At 44.6% G+C, this 20,878-nt stretch overlaps 1 protein-coding gene across 1 annotated transcript in view; it reads left to right on the forward strand.

Annotated features, from left to right (window-relative positions):
• Window positions 1-20,878, forward strand: part of camkmt (calmodulin-lysine N-methyltransferase) — a gene marked incomplete at its 5' end in the record, with an annotated part of 108,162 nt that overhangs the window by 66,619 nt on the left and 20,665 nt on the right. Inside the window, 4 exons of the mRNA XM_080507200.1 lie at window positions 10,626-10,686; window positions 12,604-12,655; window positions 16,815-16,878; window positions 20,768-20,834. Coding sequence (XP_080363326.1) covers window positions 10,626-10,686; window positions 12,604-12,655; window positions 16,815-16,878; window positions 20,768-20,834 — 244 coding nt within the window. The remainder of the gene's footprint in view (window positions 1-10,625; window positions 10,687-12,603; window positions 12,656-16,814; window positions 16,879-20,767; window positions 20,835-20,878) is intronic.

Consider the following 20,878-nt stretch of genomic DNA (forward strand, 5'->3'; position numbering starts at 1 on the left):
CCCGTCTTCTTCCCTCAGCACCTCTTCACTGAGATAGAAAATCTGGTTCTCATGTTTAAGGCATCAGTGCAGTTGTTGGGCAGACTCCTGGATGCTCCAGTAGCGGATTTGATTTCGGTCTCCCTACGCACTCACCCACTCTCCATCTCTGTCACTCTTTGTGAATATATCCCTCTCTCCCCTTGTCAGCTGCCTCCTTCTTTGAATTTTGATACCACTGTGTGTGCAGCACATTCGTCCTCCACTCACTCCCACACTGACAAGCTCCTGGATGTACAAACACACTCAGGTGGCAACGTTTACTCCTAAAATTATACATTCTCTCCTGTATTCATGGACTCATCTCACGCTGATTCATGGTGGAATTGATGTAGCACCTCATACAATAATTTTCTGTGAGTCTTTATGTTTGCGTGACAGAATCAAAGGTTCCCATTCCAAAAAAAAACGTACGCTTCTTTGCAAAAGAAATGAAGCACTGGAAAGTTGAGCAGTACAATTACACAGATACGGCACAAGCACTGCCACAAATGCGATTCAGTGAGGTAATGGTTGACGAAAGCAGTCTCAAGTGCAAAATACATCTCTTTAGAGGCGTCGTTGGAGTAATCATGCTACCGGCAATTGATTTGATTAAGAAAAAAAAAAAATGCGCTCAGAAAACGGTCAAAATTCCAACTCGACATATTCGTCTTTATCTCCAAAAAAGTTCGTGCAGGCATATCTTGCAGGGTCATTTTTGTGATGAGCTGTGTTATCAAATAGTTTAGGATTACAGTGTCTCAGGGTAAATGATATCGACGTAGCGGCAGTGTGGTTCACGCCGGTTTTAGTTTTCCAGATGAACATACCAAAAGCTTCAATCTATTGCTGTAGATCGAGGGACCAATTTGTCCTACAGCCCTACCGATTTCATCTTGAGTGGGCTGGACCGATAAAAAAGTGCCACAACAACCTTTGAATTTGATCTTTTCAGAGTTTTGCGGTTCTTCTCCTTCAAAATATTATATTGTTATAATGTTATAAATGTTCATATTTTTTTTTCCAAATCTGAGCAATGAGGACCAAAAGTTTTCTACAATCACAACATAAAGCTAATTTCATTTAAACGTTCTGGTGCAAAACACAGTGAAATGTCTCAAAAAAACAAACAACTATCCATATTGCATTATGGATATTTTTACAAAGTCACCCTGACAGCGTGGCTTTGAGGAGGGTTAGCAATGAGATAGCTCGCTTTCTCAGTGTTTTGTGTGTCCGCTTGTCTTGGGAAATATTCGTAAATTCAAAAGTCTTATTTGAACTTTTTGGAATTTGCTTGGTGGTTTAGAGGTTTGGAGCCTCTTTCGAGCAGATTCTGGCCCACAGGCCTTACGTTTGACACCCCTGGTCTAAACTAGACATTTTGAGGCACATTTCACTATTTTTGCACAGGATGTTGTGACGCGTCTGGATGTAATCGGTGGAAAAACTACGAATTGGAAAATTAAAGCATTCAGATGCATCAATGATGGGAAAGAAATCTGCTGGGAGCTGTAGATTGCTTAAAAGTTAACTTTCACAAATGAAAGTAGTTTTAGATTCAACAACAACACAACGGTCTTTTCGTCTTTGATTACATTTTCTTAAATATCTTTCTTCAGTGCTATTAACTTTTCTAGGCAGGCATTTAGCTGCGCTTCATAGATAATAAGCGGTGGTAAGGGTCGAGCCGTTCCGCTCTAAATATAACCAGTGAAATTACTGTAAATACGACCATGTTCCAACACTTTTGTCCTCGTATTATACGCAAAAAGCAATGACATTCAGCGTTTAAATGACATTTATATAACAAGCTACTCAGCTGCTTTTAAACAAGCAAAGGACACGGGTCGAAAATCAGCAATACTGAAACCTTTGTGAAAAGATTATTTTGTGCAAGTGGCTTGATTGTTTGATTGCTCGTGAAGTAAAGTCGGCAGGTGGAGACGCCGCATAGATCAGGTTTTAAGTGTTGCTGGCTTTCAAGCGTGGATTTTTTTTTGGGGGGGGAGAGATTAAAGTAAAAAAAAAAAAAAAAAATGGTGTTTTGATGTCAAATGTGATGACCTTTGAAACATCCAGTGTCACTTGTTTTCTTTCTTTCTTTCTTTCTTTCTTTCTTTCTTTCTTTCTTTCTTTCTTTCTTTCTTTCTTTCTTTCTTTCTTTCTTTCTTCCTTATCCATTTCCCTCTCCCGCCCTCCTTCCCTCGTCCTAATCGTTTATATACATTAACATTGGAGAACACCGGATAGCTCAGGGCAGGTGACACCCTGTAATTTGACATCCTTGTCTTTTTCTAAGGAAGGAGAGAGATGCAATCTGTGGCAGTCTACATTATGTGAGCGTGTGTGTGTGTGTGTGTATGTCGTAATCTGTGGTTGTCACATGGCCCCATGCCACTCTCCGTATGCTAATCAATGAATGGAGCTCTGCGAAGCTCTCGTCTGCCAGCTAAACCCCACACCTCAGTGCTGATATGTCTATTAGCCACATGTCATACCCCCTCTTTGTTTCTGTCTCCTCTTGTCAATCTCTCCATCGCTCTCCCTCCTTTTTCATTCAATGGTTCCTCCTCTCTCTCTCTCTCTCTCTCTATCTCTCTCTCTTCTCCTCCCCTCCTTCCATTTCTGTCTCCATACTTCATACAACTCTACTCCCGTGACCCTCGCTTCCCCCTGTATTCCTTTGCTCTGAATGCTCACTCTGAATCGACAATGGTTTGTGCACCCCATGTAATTTCATCAAGTGCGCACTCTCTCCCTCGATTCATTGTCCAAAAGAAGTGCAGGGCACGATGGGATAGGTGGCCAAGGAAGCCCGTTCATGATGTTGTTGTCAAGCTCGGTGCACATTGTTGCATTCAGTCAACAATCGAATCAAAAAAAAAAAAAGAAAGGAAAGAAAGCACAGTCCGTCAGGCGGCTCCACGCGGCTAAATGTTCAGCATATTTCCCACTGACCTGAATCATCTGCTAAAATCTAAATACGTCTCCGAAGAACAGGAGAGAAATGTGTAACATAAAAGGTGAATGCAGGAGAGGCCTTTGATGGTTTTCATAAACACGATAAAATATTCACACGGTTTGTCATATTCTGCTTTCGTGGTTAATAATTGAAGGGCTGCTGCTTTGGTGATCGTTGCGGCGTCACACACACACACGTACGCACACACACACACACACACACACACACACACACACACACACACACACACACACACACACACACACACACACGCACACACGCACACACACACACACACACATGCGTACAGTTGTGCAGATTCTGTCAAGGGTTAGAATCGCGGTCAAAGGCGAGTTTGGATGCAACGGCAGCCACCGGCAGATGAGATCCAAGGAAGGAGTCTGTCATGTCAACGGACATGCTGACAGATAAAATGAGACGCAGACGTGCATTTGTCTTAATACTTTATATGTGCGTTATGGCGGGATGACAGACAGACAGACAGACAGGCGGGCGGGCGGGCGGGCGGGGAACCAAACAGACAGTTATAGGGGCAGTTAGACAGGCAGTCAGCCCTGGCATTTTGCTGCAGATAAGTAAGCTATCAGAGGAGGGGGATAAATAGCAGAGTAAAGATTGGTCCCGGCCCCCTCAGAGAGGAGCGGGGGGCCACAATGCAGGCGTGGTGGGCAGATAGCCCCCTGCTCTCATTATACTCTGCCTAATCCAAAACGATGTTTACTCAGAGAGAGAGAGAGAGGGGGAGAGAGAGAGAGGGAGAAAGAGAGAGAGAGAAGGGCCACGCTTATCGAAGCCCTGCACAGTCCTCCAAGCATGTGTGCGAGTGCGAGTCTATGTGCATGTGTGTGTTTGTGGGTGCGTGCTAAAATGAGCCTATTCCAATGGAAAAAGAGATCAGGAGTGTCTCCAAGGCGGACTCTGTTGGCTAGAATGTCGATGCTTATCACACGCTGCCCGGCTCTTCTGGTGAAAGGCGAATAGGCTATCTAAACTGCCTATTCACAGCATGTGTTTCTACCACACCAGCGAGGCGGAATGATCATTTTGTAATTGCTATTAGTATTAGCATTCCTCTATTATTAGTTCAAGGTTTTGTATTGCCACGTTTTATCTGAGTAGAAAGAGTTGGAGGTCCCTAAAGGCCATCGGTGCTCTTTGATTTGGAAATGTTTGAAAAATAAAATAGGCAGGATTTGTTCATCTTGTTCTTTATCCGGTTCTCTGCTTCTAAACACTCGACGACAGTTGATTGTTCGCTCTGTAGATGAAATAGATAACTCCTGAAGAGTCTCTATTCTTGTCGATGATACACTTTTATTTCTTTGTGTTTGGGAAATCTGTTTAGTGCATAGTATTTGATAAAGACCCCAGACCGATTTGCACTCTTCAGTTAATATTAATGACAATGCTTCTTTAGAAAATCCTCGTAATATCTAAGAATGCCACATATGAGGTCATCTAGCACTCGACACTTTAACACTAATAGAAATCCTTGAACTTGTGCCGTTAGATTAGTTGAAGTCTTGAATGATATATTGTTTATGAGGGAAAATGTATATACAGTCAGCTAAAAGAAGCCATAAATAAAAACTCTTCTATTTCTATGGCGTAAACTAAAGTGTGCGTGAGTTGGAAGATCAAAAAGGAAGCTCCCGATGAGACTTTAACGTCTGCCTCTTAAATAATACCTCAATATTTGACCCTCTTCAATCAAAAATATGTGGCTATTCAAAGACTTTAAATGCTGTACAATTTAATTCAGAAGATGAAACTGAACAAATAATTGACCTGATGGTGAAACTCAATGAAGTATTGTGAATAAATGTGCATTAATGTCTCTTACCTGGAAAAATTAGAATGTGCTTTACGATTGATATCTTAAAACAGCACTTTGGAAGATATTCTGTTTTGTGTTCTTTGTTGGGTTTACACTAATTTCTATTTATGTCAGCTTTAGACACAGTGCAGTCTGAATCTGCAGAAACCTTTGGGAAAATAAACAACTTCCTGTTCGGTGTGATAGTGCTGTGTGTTGCTTTTTCGCCCCCTTCAACCAACAGCCGGCGCCCAATGCAGCAGCTCCTGCATGCATCATTTATTCATCATCCATAAACAAATACGAACAAATGCTCACCCACTTAGCTTGGACACATACGTTTCAATTGGCCTCTTTCGTGACACTATCACGCACACACACACACAATCACACCCAGTGCAAACACATACAGTACACACACACATGCACACGGCTACGTGCTCTTATAAACTGTGTGTACCCTCTCTCGGCTGGCCGGGGTAATCCCGGCCTCCACTAAAGTAGCCGTGTGAGAGGACAGATTGTCAGTTGATCATGGCCAGCCGAGAGCCTTATCCCTTATTGGATCGGCCATGGAGGAGGCTTAGGAATTATCTGAGGCCTCGCTTAATGTGGAGACGGATCACCACCGGAGAGCCACAGACCCTGAAGACACACTGGGCCTTAAGGGAGAGGAGGACTCTGTGTGTGTGTGTGTGTGTGTGTGTGTGTGCCACTAACGGTGACTTTTGTGTTTCACTCTGGTGTACATATAGAGGTGTGTGTGTGGTGTGTGTGTGTCTGCAAAAAAGCAACATCACGGCCCACTTAACCCCATCTTGACCCCCTCCTCCACCTCTGCTTCTTCATCCCGACTTTCTCTCATTGTTTTTTTTTTTCTTCCTCCACCTCCTCAATCCCTGTGTCGTCTCTCCCTTCCCCTCCATTTCCGTGTCTCATTTCTGCCTTGAATATCCAGTCTGTTGCTCTTTTACACCCCGTCTCTTCCTCCCAACACGCCGCCGCTTCCGTCCTCCGCCGTGATCATCTCCTCCTCTCTCCTGCGCCTCCTCCTATCTCTTCATTTGCTCACGCCGTCCTCTCAATTGCACTATATAGCGACATTCTGTCCCCAGCAGGAGACCCGACAAAGGCCGACGAACGGAATGGGAAAAACAGACACTTTATTTCCCCGGCAAATAAAAAACCGAAACTGAGCTAAATTTCTGCTTATTAAGGGAAAATTGTGTCTCGTGTCGCAAAGCGTTGCAGGAAATACCGCGGCCGGCATCGCATTGTAACGCAAACGCTGCATCTCCAAAGACTTTGCGGAGGTAAAAGCAGGGGTTTCAGAGGCGGTTCAGGGTTTACCAGACCTCCCGGCGGGACTGTCGCTTAACATTCAGGCGACAAGAAAAAGCGTTTGAACTTTGTCAACATTGAAACAGTCTGAAAAGCAAGAATCGATATTGCCTGTCAGCACAACTTAGACAGAGCCCTGTTATCTTTTAAATGAAAGTGTTGAGGCTCCCTTTAATTAATTCTCGGTACTGAGGAATGAGCAGCAGCCAGGCCCCGGGTACTGTTAGCTTAGTTTGGCTTGGCTACTGAGATAGTGTAATAGCACCTGGATCCCCTCCAGAGGTTTTAAACGGGCCTTCGGTTAATTCCATCCCGACTATTTGACAATTGGGACGTCCCGAGATCTACCAGGAAAAAACCTGGCCAAAGAGGGTAAAAATACTCTGGTTCACTTCGGTTACTTTCCTCAGCTTGCTGGCCACCGCGGGGGCAAACCCGGATAAGTTACACAAAGAAAACGGAGGGATAGATGGCTAATTCCAGCCCTGTGCATGTGATTACCGACAGCTACTGAGGCCAGATTAGTGCCGCCATAAGTTGTGGAGTTCCCAGGGTCAGCAGCAGGTCAGCGAGCTGTAGTGGCATTACAGAGTAGTACTTAGTTGTAAACAAGGAATCTGATTGGCTGCGCAAGACTCCAGGAGTGTGAGTATTACTGTAAGGAATTAGAGTAGTTGTTTTTTTGTTTTTTTTTCAATTTAAGTCTTAACTGAGAACAACATGTTACAGGAAATCTATTTTATGCAAAAGCTTCTTAAAATACATCACACAATATGCAAATCATTTTAACTGAGAGAAATTAAATTCACTTTGTGAGGAGAATTGATTGACCTTTTGGAATTTATCATCAGTAACCTCATGTCCAAGGGTTGGCGTCACGCTATAGGCCAATAGATTGATATGTTGGCGTCAAAGGCGGTGGCAACCTGATGTGCAAGTGCAACAAATGCCCTCGATGGGGAGTCAGTGGACTTTGCTCATATAGAGCATTTTACCGCTTGAGCAGTCGCCACATGATTAGTCACGTTCATCCCATCGCTCACACAATAATGCACATACTGGCACACCGACCGTATTTGAACACAGTGTGAGAAAACTTGGCTTCACTGTGTTGTCATTTTAATGTCCGTAACTTAATGCAATCCTCAAATCGTAAATCTCTGTGTTGTGAAGTATATGATGGACTTCAAATCTTTGTTTCTCAAGCTCACAGTCGTGACTCAGAAGTGAATTCCCCTTGTTTCTGGCGTGCCGTCCTGTAGCCACTTATACGGTTTTCAGGCTAGCTAACAGTATTGACAAGCTTTAGCTGCTGGGACTGATAACTATATTAAGCTGACACACACACACACACACACACACACACACACCAACCAACACTGCTTCTTTCCTCATCTAGTAATTGAAGGTGAGAAATAATTTCATTATCCTCAGGAAGAGTAATCTGCTCTCTGCTCTTGATCCCTCCATTTCCTACAGTGCACCTCAACCTGGGAGGCACACACACACACACACACACACACACACACGCACGCACGCACGCACGCACGCACGCACGCACGCACGCACGCACGCACGCACGCACGCACGCACGCACGCACGCACGCACGCACGCACGCACGCACGCACGCACGCACGCACGCACGCACGCACGCACGCACGCACGCACGCACGCACGCACTTGCACTGTTCTTTTTCGCCCCTGGCTATTACTGTTATTGGAGTTTAGGATTAACCATCAGATTCACATATGCTTTACAAAGCTTTATTACTTAGTGTTGTCTTGCTCTCGCTCACAATCATACATGTGTTTTTGCACACACACACACACACACACACACACACACACACACACACACACACACACACACACACACACACACACACACACACACACACACACACACACACACACACACACACACACACACACACACACACACACACACACACACACACACACACACACACACACGCACACACAATCCCGCGCAGCTTCACCTGAAGCAGAGCCAACCAGGCGTGAGAGAGTGGAAACAGATTGAGAACTTTTTTTTCCTTATTTTTCTTTTGTTTGGCTGCACGTCTATCTCTGATCGAGAAACGTCTTAAACACCTGACTGCTGTACTTTAAAGATTTACCGTAATCTCCCCTCCTGAGACTCTCCAATTCGGCTTCATCTGCAGGGGAAATGTGTTTGTTCGCCTCTTCAGAAATCAACAGCAGAGAGAGAGAGAGAGAGACACAGAAATGATGAGCGAGAGTGCGAAGGCCCTTTCGCTGTTTCTTCACACCCTGTTTAATGCTGCATTACCACCCTCTACTGTTCGTCTGCCCAAGATGTTCAGCTTGACCCCGCATGTCAAGTGTCATGTGTTGATGTCGAGGGGGTGGGAAGGGGAGGGTGGGAGGGACGTCTAAATTGTCATTGCAGAGGGCAAAGGTTTGTGTTCTGTTGCCATTATGTTTCATGTGAGCACACAATCAGAAGGGGAGGGTGATTTCAGCTGAAAGAAGACATAGGATGCTGTTGGAGGAGGTATACAATAGAAAACGCTGCGTAGTTTTGTCATCCCTAAAGGGACACTGCTGGGGCCGTTCTATTTTCCTCAATTTGTCACCAAGCGCCACCTTTTCTCTGCCTTCATTTCATTTTTATGTATTCACACACACAGAAGAAAAAAAAAACATCCACAAAAACTTGAAGAGGGCTGGTATTTGTTGATAACTGGAAGAATAGAATGAGATCAGCTTTGACCTTTAAATTCAGGAAAATGTCACGGAAAAAAAAAAAGCCCATAAAACAATTACATGCATAATGAACACAACAACTTGAGATAGATTCCTGCGTTGCTCTTTAGCGCCGTGCACCGCCGCACTGACCAGTGTGCACTTGACAATATAAAGTTTTTCCGCACTGCATGACAAGCTCCCGGCTGGAGGGGAATAACAGATGAAATTTAAAATGTCACCGTATTTCTGCCTTACATGTCTTGACACACAGTTTAGCGACTCAGGCTGTCATCGTGTGTGTGTGTGCGTGCGTGTGTGTGTGTGTGTGTGTGTGTGTGTGTGTGTGTGTGTGTGTGTGTGTGTGTGTGTGTGTGCTGTAGGGCCTCGATGTAGAAAGTGTTTTTTTTTTCTAATGGGGAAAAGGAATATTTGGACATTTTATCAATAGGCATTATTAAATCCTGCTTGCTTGAGCTAATCTTGGCGGACCGAGGCAAGGAGGAAAGAGAGAGAGTGAGAGAGAGAGGTCAACGCAGACAGGGAGAGTGAGAGAGCAGTGATGTCTGCCCCATGAGGTGAAGAGAGACCGCCTGTAAGCCGCTTATTATATCGACTACCACCTTTTCTCTCTCCTCCCCTCACCCTCCCTCCAGTTTTCTCTCGTTACCTCACTCATTTTCTATCTCTGTCTCCCTCGCTCGCTTGCCTTCTTCAACTCCTTCTATATCCCCTCATTCTCTCTTCTTTTTTTTCTTTTTTTTTATTCCCCCCCCAACAACTCCTTCATATAAACACACGCATGCATGTGTGCACACTAACACACACACACACACACACACACACACACACACACACACACACACACACACACACACACACACACACACACACACACACACACACACACACACACACACACACACACACACACACACACACACACACACACACACACACACACACACACACACACACACACAGACCGAGCCAAGGCGAACCTTCTTGTTCAAAGCCAGAGGCAAAAACGCTGAAGTTTTATTCAAATGAATGTTTACTTCTTCTACTGCCAAGATGTGTTCGCTTGCCTGTGAGTGTATATGAGTGTGCAGAGAGAAAGAGAGTGGGCGGGGGGGGTTTGCTCAGAGCATGGAAGTGTGCGTATTTTAGTGTGTGTTACATGCACGGCACAAGGAGAGGGGCTGACAGTAGGTGATAAGCCAGACAGGCCTGCGCGCTGTGATTATCACCCACCGGACCCCCCTGTCACACACACACACACACACACACACACACACACACACACACACACACACACACACACACACACACACACACACACACACACACACACACACACACACACACACACACCCGCACGCACACACTTTATTTCGAATGGATTTAGAAAAGACAGACGGACCGACAGACAGAGGAAAGCCTTGGATCACAGGCAAGGTGGAAGCCACAAGAGAAGCAAATGAACACAGGCTGGATGGTACAATGCATCCAATCATGTTTCACCGAACGCTCATTGTTCTCACTGGGGTTTTATATCAATATTAACGACGTTTTGATGTGTATATGGCCGGATGAAAGGCAGTTTGCCACGCCGGATCTTCCCCCGGATACGCGTGCGGAAAAACAAAAGATCTCCCACTGAAACGTGACATCAGTCGCACTTTGTAAGTGACTAACCCCTCTCCTCTTCCTCCGCCGCTGTCGTTCAGGTGTGTGGCCGTCCGAGGAGGTGATGGCGCATTACTGCCTGCAGAAACGTCACACGTTCAAGTGAGTTGTTTTTTTTTCCAAATATCGAACGGAACAAGGAAATGTTTTAATGTGGCATTTTTAACTTCTTTCCTTCCCGTACATCTGAGGGCTTTATTGACTCACTGTGAGTTTCCATAAACGTAAGACAATTTGGACTTTTTCTTTCTCATTTTCGGCATCAATTTGACAGAAGCGCAACATTTTCCTTTTAAACACTGGAATGTATTTGCTTTTGTTAACAAATGAGACAATCAGACAAATGTCGGCTTGTTGCTGTATAATAACCTGCTTTTAGCCATAGTTTCTTTCTTTTCTTTTTTTTTTTTTTTTGCCAACGTGAAACCCACTGAATGATAGGAAATTGCTTCACCATGCAAAACAGGAAGAGGGCCATCATGTCTTCTGCGCAAGCTTATTGAAAGCATTACATTCGTTGCACTGGCAGCCAGTGAAACTACAGCACAGACGGGCTTGAAATTTCACTTTAAAAACACTTCTGCTCCTCAGCAGAAATTAAGGAGAAAATTGAAAACACAAATTACCAGCAGGGAGGTAACGTGGCAACATCCTTTTTGAAATAGAAGCACGTATATTACACCAGAACATATCACTTCCTCTGCATCACCATCAAATTTACATTTTAATCTACGTTTTGTCAGTAAAAGTGCTTGAAGTTGGTGCAGTTAGTTTGCAGGAAACTTGTCACTTTTCCCTCTATAAGCGATACGAACGTCACTCAGGATGATGTGGATTCAGAAGTAAAGAGTCGGGAAGATGTGACAAACTTTGAGTGCAGAGGAACAAAACAATCCGGAAGCGAACAAGTAAGAGATTGGTACGTGTGGTGAGGTGAGGAGAGCATCTGGAGGTCCGGGGGGTTGGACGGAAGTTTAAGCACAAGCGTTTGAAAATGCCTCCAAACCATGTCTGCACCAGCACTTTCCTGGAAATCCCTGCTAATTCAAATTTGACTGGGGCCCGCCGTTGGAGCTCGGCCCTCGTGCGGTTTACCCGCCTTCCTCTGCCACGCTGTGTTGTTCCGCGTTGCTCTTTCCTCCGCCCTCGTTCTGCCGAGCGAGCGTCGGCCTGCCCTGTGGCACGGGGCTGAAAAGCACCCGGGCACTTTTGATTTCCACTCAAGGTGGAACGTCACCCTTTTGATTTCCTGTTTTAACATTCAAGAGGCGGGAGGCGAGGAAGAGAGGGGTATTGATCAGAGCAGCGCAGTGAAGGTCAGCGAGGGAGGGAGTTGGGGGGGTGTGGGGTGGGGTGGGGGGGTGGGGGGGGGTGGATGAAAGAGGACGGGGGTACAGATGGAGAGGAAGGAGAGATGAAAGGAGGAAGAGGATGGAGAGATGGGTTGAATGAGCATGCAAGCTACTGGCGTGTGTGTGTGTGTGTGTGTGTGTGTGTGTGTGTGTGTGTGTGTGTGTGTGTGTGTGTGTGTGTGTGTGTGTGTGTGTTCACAGATTTCCTGCTGATTGAGCTTGTGCTTCTCAATGTTCAGTATTCAGCTTTCAGGTTGATGGTTGAATTGATATTTCTTACCCTGCTGTGCTTAGTGTGTGTGTGTGTGTGTGTGTGTGTGTGTGTGTGTGTGTGTGTGTGTGTGTGTGTGTGTGTGTGTGTGTGTGTGTGTGTGTGTGTGTGTGGGTGGGTGGGTGGGTGGGTGGGTGGGTGGGTGGGTGGGTGGGTGGGTGGGTGTGTGTGTGCGAGTGTGTATCTACCTCTGTGCACATCGTACAGTACGTAATCGTGTGTGTGTGTGTGTGTGTGTGTTTGTGTGTGGCTGTGTGAGTGGACTTAACTGCTCTGTTTTGGTTCAGCAAAGTGATTCTCCCTCTCTCCCCCCCTCTCTCTCTCTGTCTCTCTCTCTCTCTCTCTCTCTCTCTGTCTCTCTCTCTCTCTCTCTCTCTCTCTCTCTCTCTCTCCCAGGGGTGCAGTGTGCGAGTTAGGGGGTGGTATGACTTGTCTTGGCGGACTCATGGTAAGTGAGACACACACACACACTCCCGCTCTAATGAAACGAACCCTCGCCGATCGATACCCACACAGCATGCCCACGCAGCATCCATACCTATTCAAGCGCTATCGTTTGTGCGACTGTGTTCGCGTGCATCTACACGACATCGGACATTTCTAACGTGCTTTTTAAGGCCGCGCACTTGAGTGAGATCACGGAGCTGGTTATCAATTAACAGTTTGGCGATGTGGGGATTCTCAGGAAGCACACGCCAGACCTGGCCTGGATTTTATAGAGCTTTCTATTTCGAGGTTTTTGAGTGTTAACGACATTCAGAAACTTAGCTGTTCGGGTAAAATTTGCTCATATTAGGATTTAAAAAAAAATGCATAATAGGTCAGCATCATGTTTGAGTGTATAGAAACAAGTACAGTAGAAAGTACTGTACACCTGAGCAGCATTACTTGATATCCAGGGTCCCCCACTCTCGAGATCAAAACTTACCTGAGTGCAGCACCATAGGAGACGCTAACTTGCCTTCCGCTATACTTGTTTAATAGCTTAATGGGCCACAAATACTGGATGTGACGATTCTATCTCATAAGCTTAAAGGTTCTTGAGATTGTTTGAAACCGTTCTCATCTAAAATGGTCATATTGGCTTCCCCGTATTGCTTATCTGCAAGTATATACAAGCGGCGACACCTATATGTACGCCAGGAAGGGTCATAAACGCTCAGCAGTGGTGTGATTCACTCCCATACACACTCTCAGCTCAGACATACTGCAGCCTGTCAGCCATAGGGTTTATTAGCCAGGGTCTTAAGGGCCCCTCCACATAGCAGGCGTCAGTGTCCCATCGATCTGTGTGTGTGTGTGTGTGTGTTTGTCTGTGTCTCTGTGTGTGTGTGTGTGTGAAAGCCCAGTTTTATCTCTTGGCAGTCAATACACCATGTTTCGACATTGGTGGCTTGAGATGGAATCCTTCCTTCACACACTCCTTCTCCTCCTCCCTCCTTCATCCGCTACTGACACCACATTGTCTGCGTTTTGCTCAGGCATCTGTCTGGAAATGTTTCGGGGAATGTTGCTTTAGTTTTTCTGCATGTTCTCCACCCTGCATGAACCTTCATTTTAATCCCTAATTCCATGCTATGAATTGAGTTTGCCCCAATATCTAACTGTCTAACTTCCAGTTCCCTTTTTTTTTTTCTTCTTTTTTTATTACAACAGTATTTCCAGAATTTAAAATATTACAATGATCTGCACCACATATATTAAAGGCAGGTGCTTGATATCAATGGAGTCCTGCTCTAATGCAGCTTATGCAGATAGTTTCATCCACTTCGGTCGTCTGTGATCAGTAACTCTGAATTAAGTCAAATATCACAACATTCTCTATTCATGACACCGAAGTCAGTCAGACATTGACGCATATAACTTTTAGATGCATTCGGGTTCTTTGGAGGTGATTAATACTATTTCCGTAAAGGTATATGGGGAAAGTTCACTTTCTGGTCATTTTTTATAAGAAATTAGAAGTTTTTTCTACTTTTCTATACTGTTTTAGAGCTTCTTTGCCGCTGTGATAAACTGACTGTTCGCTCTACCAGTTCTGTCACTGTTTCCTTAAACTCCCGTTTACTGGAGGAGGAGAGCCTCTTTAATTATCTTCCTCCTGGTGTCAGGAACATGAAAAGATATGCGTCTATATTCACATTGCCTGTGATGCACCTTTGAATAAAAATAAAACCTCGCCTTTCAGCATGTAGTTCATCTGAGCTGTATTACTGTTGCGTCTTCTTATAATCACACATCATAAATCAGTTTCTTTCATAAACGTCCAAACTATAGAGCAATCAGTCTTTATGAGACCACAAGCTGCGGGCTTCTTATTGGATACCTCCGCTTACTACAAATAACTGATCTTATAAGTGTAATTGAAGAATACAAAGCAGTTACTACACTCAGAGAGTATTATTAGGTAGTGAAATGACCATCATTTTTGTAAAAGAATAGCTACAAACTGTAATTAATTGCTGATTTTACAGCGATTTACTCTACATTGGTCGACTTTGATCTGTGTTTTACTTTGATGATCTTTTAAACAGTCTCTCAACTCCTTATTGGAGAAGTGACCACGCATGCATCTCACTACATTTAACCAATAAAAAAAAAAAAAAAAAAAAAAATGATTCAGTGATTGGAAAAATTGCTGCCTTAATAAAGTGGGTGCTATTTTGGTAGACTTTCACATAATGTGTATCTGCATTGCTTGATCTAGTGTATGCCCCTGGTCGGCGAATTTCTAGTACAAATAGGAGGGAATTTGAAAAAAACCTGCCTGAACATACATATAAAAATACTGTCAATGACATCTTGTTTTTCATATTTAGTGTTCTTTGTTGTCATATTGCCAAGTTATGTGCTTTTTTTTGTAAATTACTCAACAACGTACTCAATGATGTACGGCCAGGTTTGTCTTTCCTGACTATCACCTTAGGTATCTTCTGATGTGTTAAATTTGCACTCTCCTCACCTTAATTCACAATTCTTCATCACTTCGACAAAGACTCGGCTACTTTAAGCAAAGTGTGATGAGTATTTTCATGTGTTGTCCACTGTTTTTGGCTTGGATATGAATGTCTGGATTGAATCTCCAACTAATTGGGTACAGACCCTCGTGTTCAGTCATCGGGTCAAAATTTCAATTTGCAGAATATTTTGGTTTGCGGCCAAATACTTCTCAGCTGCAATTTGTGTTTTGTGCTAATTAGCAGATGTTACCTTCCCACGAATGAGGAGACATTTCCAGGTAATAGATTGTATTTTAGTTTCACTCGATGGGAGTAAAACAACAGCGGACATCGACTCCTCTGGTGCTACGGCGACCGTGCATACAGTCAGTGTGTGTGTTAGTGTGTGTGTGTGTGTGTGGTTGGGTTTGAATCAATGACCTCCCACAGGCCCGCAGAACGAACCAACTAACTAACTTGTGTGTAACCTGGTGCCGTGGTGGCGGGCGACACGATGCCGCTAATGGGTTGTCAGATTGGCGCTCTTGAGCTTTCAGCTGTATGATCCGGTCCGGCCCGAAGGCCCCAGCCCTCATTCTGAGCAGATGGCGGGACCCCACACACACACACACACACACACACACACACACACACACACACACACACACACACACACACACACACACACACACACACACACACACACACCCTTCAGGGTGTGAACATGTGCGCTTTGTTTGTAACAGCATGTGTGTTTAATCCGTTTTAAAACACTTAACATTTTGAATTCATATATTTTCTATGTGAAATGACAACTTGCACTCACGCACCCACCCCACCCCACCCCACACCCCACCCCACCCCACCCCACCCCACCCCACACACACACACACACACACACACACGCTCCAACAGAAATTGACAGGCTGACACACACTCGCTGATATAAAAAGAAAGGAGAACGTGAAAAGACGAGGTTATAGCAATGCACACAGCGCTCTATCTACACCGGCGTCGCGCGGGGGGGGGGGGACGCAGCGCCGGAGCTTTCTTCCCATCCCGCCGTCTCCCTCCCTCTCTCTCTCCCCTCGCCTCTCGCAGTCTGCGCCGCAAAGTTATATGAAGGGCATCAGGCAGGCCTGGCGAGCCGAGTGCAGAGTGACAGCGGCGAACGGAGTGATGGCTCGGCCTGATAAACACCCAGCGTCAAATGAAAAGGCTCGGCGCTTGCCATCATCCCCTGTCACAATGCAATTACTGAACAGAGTGATAGCAAGATAGCAGCCCCCACCGCTAGCCACAATGATAAAAGTATTGACTGATTTGATTGAATGATTAAAATAATGCAGACATAAAAATGGGGTGAAGATAGAGAGGGAAATGGCAGAGAGGAGAGGGAGCAATGGAGAGGAAGGGCGGGGCGGGCCGGGCTGCCAAGAGTGAAGCTTTGTAGATATGGTTATGTCATTATCGTGTGCGTGTGTGCGCGCACCCGCGCGTATGTGTGTGTGTGTGTGTGTGTGTGTGTGTGTGTGTGTGTGTGTGTGTGTGTGTGTGTGTGTGTGTGTGTGTGTGTGTTTCAGATGTTTGCTCCATCTAAGAGTGCTTTTGGGTTTGTTCTTTTGTTCTGTGTTGTTTCATTTCTCTCCTCTGTCCCGCCTCTCTCAGGTTGCCATTTGTGCTGACGTGAAGGAAGTTCTGCTATCAGATGGGAATGAGAAGTCCATTCAGAGTATCCTTTCATCGTCCTCTCTGCTCCTCTTTCTATCTCTCCATCTCTTGCCTCGCTCCTCTCGCTCACAATTTTACTTATCTGGGTGCATATGGATGTGTTTCTCTGAATATCTTTTTTTTTTTTTTTGTCTTTCCTGTGTTTGAAGTAGACAATTTGTTTGATTGTGCATCCCCTTTGATAAGAATCAGACGGGGCTTCATTTATGTGACGTGTTAAATCAACACGTTACGAATGACACAATACGTGAGGTATTTTAATTAAAATCTAAGACATCACTTATGAAAGCCCTGAATTTGTTTTCAGTTTTCACGTGCTTGAAATTCAGAGATTGGAAACGCATTCTTCTTTTTCTACATTTGTCCACACATACCGCTCATTCCCTGGCATTTGAATGGGTTTCTATGCATGCAAGCACATTAACAGTCTTTCACATGCTCGTTATTTGCTCGCTATTGAACAAGTAGGACTTTAGAGGATGTCACAGGTTTGTTTTTGGGACGTCTTGAAAATGGTGAGCAAACAAAGTCGTTGGATAACTTTGCTGCATTTTCTTTCTTTTACACTTTAAAAGTCATTAAATAGGGCGGCACAGGTAAATATCAGAAACCCGCATTCCCTTTTTTAATGCAACACTTGGTGAAGAAACTAAAAAAATAAGCCTTTTTGAGTTTTTGTATCGGGGTGATGTTAATTTCTTTTGCTTTATTTACATTTGTTGGAGCAAATAAACCCTCGCAAGCTGGTTTGAGGCTCTATTGTCACTGGTTGGACACATTTTTAGCAGGAAACTGTTTGAATGGATGCAGATTTTAAAACTCACAGGTGTTTTTGTTTTTTTTAAAGAAAAACTTCTCTAAAACAAACTATTCAACGACTTGGCGGTACTAATTTTAACTTGTGCTTACTTGGCCGTATACTATGATGTCGGCTGTTGTTAAACATCGAAGCGAATTTGAAACGTGCGATCGGAATTCAATCTCCATCTGATTTATGGTCCTCGTCGCCGTACAGTGACTTTTCTAAGCGCCGTCACAGGCAGAAAGTAGACTAAGTGTTGTAACCTTCACACACTTGTGAAATCAGATTGAGATTGGACTGGAGTGTGGAAGAATAGCCGTCCCCCTCTTTTATCTCGAGCCGAAAGAGGAGATGGGGCACCCACAGTGACAAATACCCAGCACTCGTGCTCAACATGGCATCTACCAATCCCAGCTGCCCACAATGCCAAGTTAAGAGCACAGTAATTGCCATCCTGTCAGATTTTGTCTGAGACTTCATCTAATGCCGAGGCTAGGGTTCGGGCTTGATGAGCATTTTAGAAGCAAGAAGAAGGAACAATCAAGGTTTGTTTAAAATGTTTTTGTGTGTGGTTAAGGTTTTAGCCCTATAATTAAGTTTTTAGGACAAATCTTTAGGTGAGTTGTTTTTTTGTTTTTTTTTGTGGGTTAGTCCACTATTTGTTGTCTGAGCGGGTTATTGATCAAATCTGTCACTTTGAAACCTTTACTCTTCTTTACTACCCGCTTTTCACTTCTCCCTGTCTGATTGCCTCTTGTTTTCTCTCTCGAGTCATCCATCTCCATTTATCATTCTTGTCATTTTTGTCCTTTCTTTTTTTTCCCTCTTCTCTTCAGATCTGGATTCATTCACTGAGAAAAAACTACACAGGCAAGAAAGGGGAAGAAAAAAAAAAAAAAGAATCTCTGACTTGGTAGAGCTGTTTCACAAAAGCAGGAAATATAAATACACATTTCTTCCCCATTGACCGATATGGCACTTCCATATTTAGCTCTGCTTACAATATCTCTCTCTCAGCTGGCTACAATGCTCCTTTACTGATCACAATAAGACCAAACAATAACATTATGGAGCCGCGCACGCACACGCAAACACACACTTGGGCACACAAACAATGCACCATTGACCGAGCGCTTTGTTTCTCAGAACAAACACATAGAGCGAATTGTAAGTGAAATCATAGCGGGAATGGATCGAACACACACAGAAAGAAAAGGGAGGTTTGAGAAAGACATAATTTGGTCTGGCTCTGCCAAATTGGCCCCATTCACATACTCTGCAGACACTGTGCGGTATTTCCTCCTGCTGTGGAAGCTGTTGGTCTTCGCCTTTCTGCTAATGGCCGCTGTTTATCTTGCATGGCCTTATTGTGCGGCTTGCGTTACAATGGGAGGAGATGGTGGGCTGCGATAGGGTCCAGTTTTATACAGTGAAACACATGAGAGGATCTGCAAGGAACAAGTCGCGAACACATGACATCGAGATGTATTGAGGGAATAGATTTTTCCCTCTTTCCTCAGAAGTTGTTGACCTCATTTGTAGGGCGGAAACACACACACACACATACACACCACAGAGAGCCGAGAGCCTGTTGCTGTGACCTTGAACACTAATGTTGGGAATCAATTGAAATGTTCCATTAAGAATGATTGATGCATGTCATTGGCTGCTACTTCAAGTGATGGGAGCAAACATTCTTCCACTTTAATGTCCAATAATACTCAGGTCTTTTCCACTTTTATTTGTGTGTGTGTGTGTGTGTGTGTGTGTGTGTGTGTGTGTGTGTGTGTGTGTGTGTGTGTGTGTGTGTGTGTGTGTGTGTGTGTGTGTGTGTGTGTGTGTGTGTGTGTGTGTGTGTGTGTGTGTGTGTGTGTGTGTGTGTGTTTGTGTGCTTTTAACTGGTGTATGTGTTTGTGCTTGTGCTGACCTCTCCCCTACTGGTGTGATGGTGATGAGATTACTATAAGCTGCTCTGCTCTTCGGCCCGCCATCCCTATGCATGACACACTCATGCACAGGTGTGCCTGTCCGCCCGCGTGTCAGCGCGCATTGATATGTACGTCTCTCTGCTAATCTGCTCAGAATTCTGTCTGTGTGTGTGTGTGTGTGTGTGTACAGGAGCCACCTTTGATTTAACTCTCCATCTATGACTCATCAATCCATCTATCAACTAATCACGTCTCTCTCTCTCTCTCTCTCTCTCTTGCTCTCACTCTCCCTCTCTCCCTCTCTCTCTCTCTCTCTCTCTCTCTCTCTCTCTCTCTCTCTCTCTCTCTCTCTCTCTCTCTCTCTCTCTCTCTCTCTCTCTCTCTGTCTTTGTCGATTGGATTTGTCTCAGCTCTTTGCAGGCTTTAGAGACAAGGAAATCCTAATTGAATTGCTTTGCAACTCCACAAGCCAGTGTATTAATAGACAACTTGACATCAATCACCCTGTCTGTGTGTGTGTGTGTGTGTGTGTGTGTGTGTGTGTGTGTGTGTGTGTGTGTGTGTGTGCGTGTGTGCGTGCGTGCGTGCGTGCGTGCGTGTCTGTGTGTGTGCGTGTGTGCGTGTGTGCGGTGTATGCATATGAGGGGACACGGTGAGTTTTTGTATCTGTGGTTAAAAGCCTCCCCATTGATCCAGCTCAAATCTGCTGTGATCTGCTTCAGCAGACCGGCTTTCTGTCCCTGGAGATCATCTCTGCTGCTCACTCACGCTTTCCCTCATGTGGTTGTCTTCCATGTGTGGTTTCACTTTAAGTGGATCTTAATCCCCGCGTTTCTTGATGCAACTCTTTTGCAAGATGATATTCTACACAGAGAAAAACCTGAAGCTTGGTATGGTGTAGAGAGATGGTCCGCAGTTTGAAGTTTCTTGTTACCTGAGTGATTTTTTTTTCCCCTCAGTCCAACAAAAACAGTTACAAAATTCCAAATGTTGCTCAGACAGTTTTTTGTTTTTTTTTAAACTACATTTAAGAAATACTTGGAAGCAAGTCTGCTCTGTTGCGGCATTTCCTGTGCAACCACTACAAAACCCCGCTTTCTTCAGCTTGCCACATTTGCATCATGTGTTTGTGTCATGAATCCTTGACTTTTATGCTTCAGACGTCCGAGGGCTCATCGAGAAAAACAGGCAAGCGGGAAAGTTTGGGTCGACGAGCGTGTCCTCCAGGTGAGACGGCTTTCTCGTCGCGTCCATTTTTGTTTTCTGCTGTA

Source organism: Blennius ocellaris (genome assembly GCF_963422515.1).
Source record: "Blennius ocellaris genome assembly, chromosome: 13".
Classification (NCBI taxonomy): Eukaryota; Metazoa; Chordata; class Actinopteri; order Blenniiformes; family Blenniidae; genus Blennius; species Blennius ocellaris.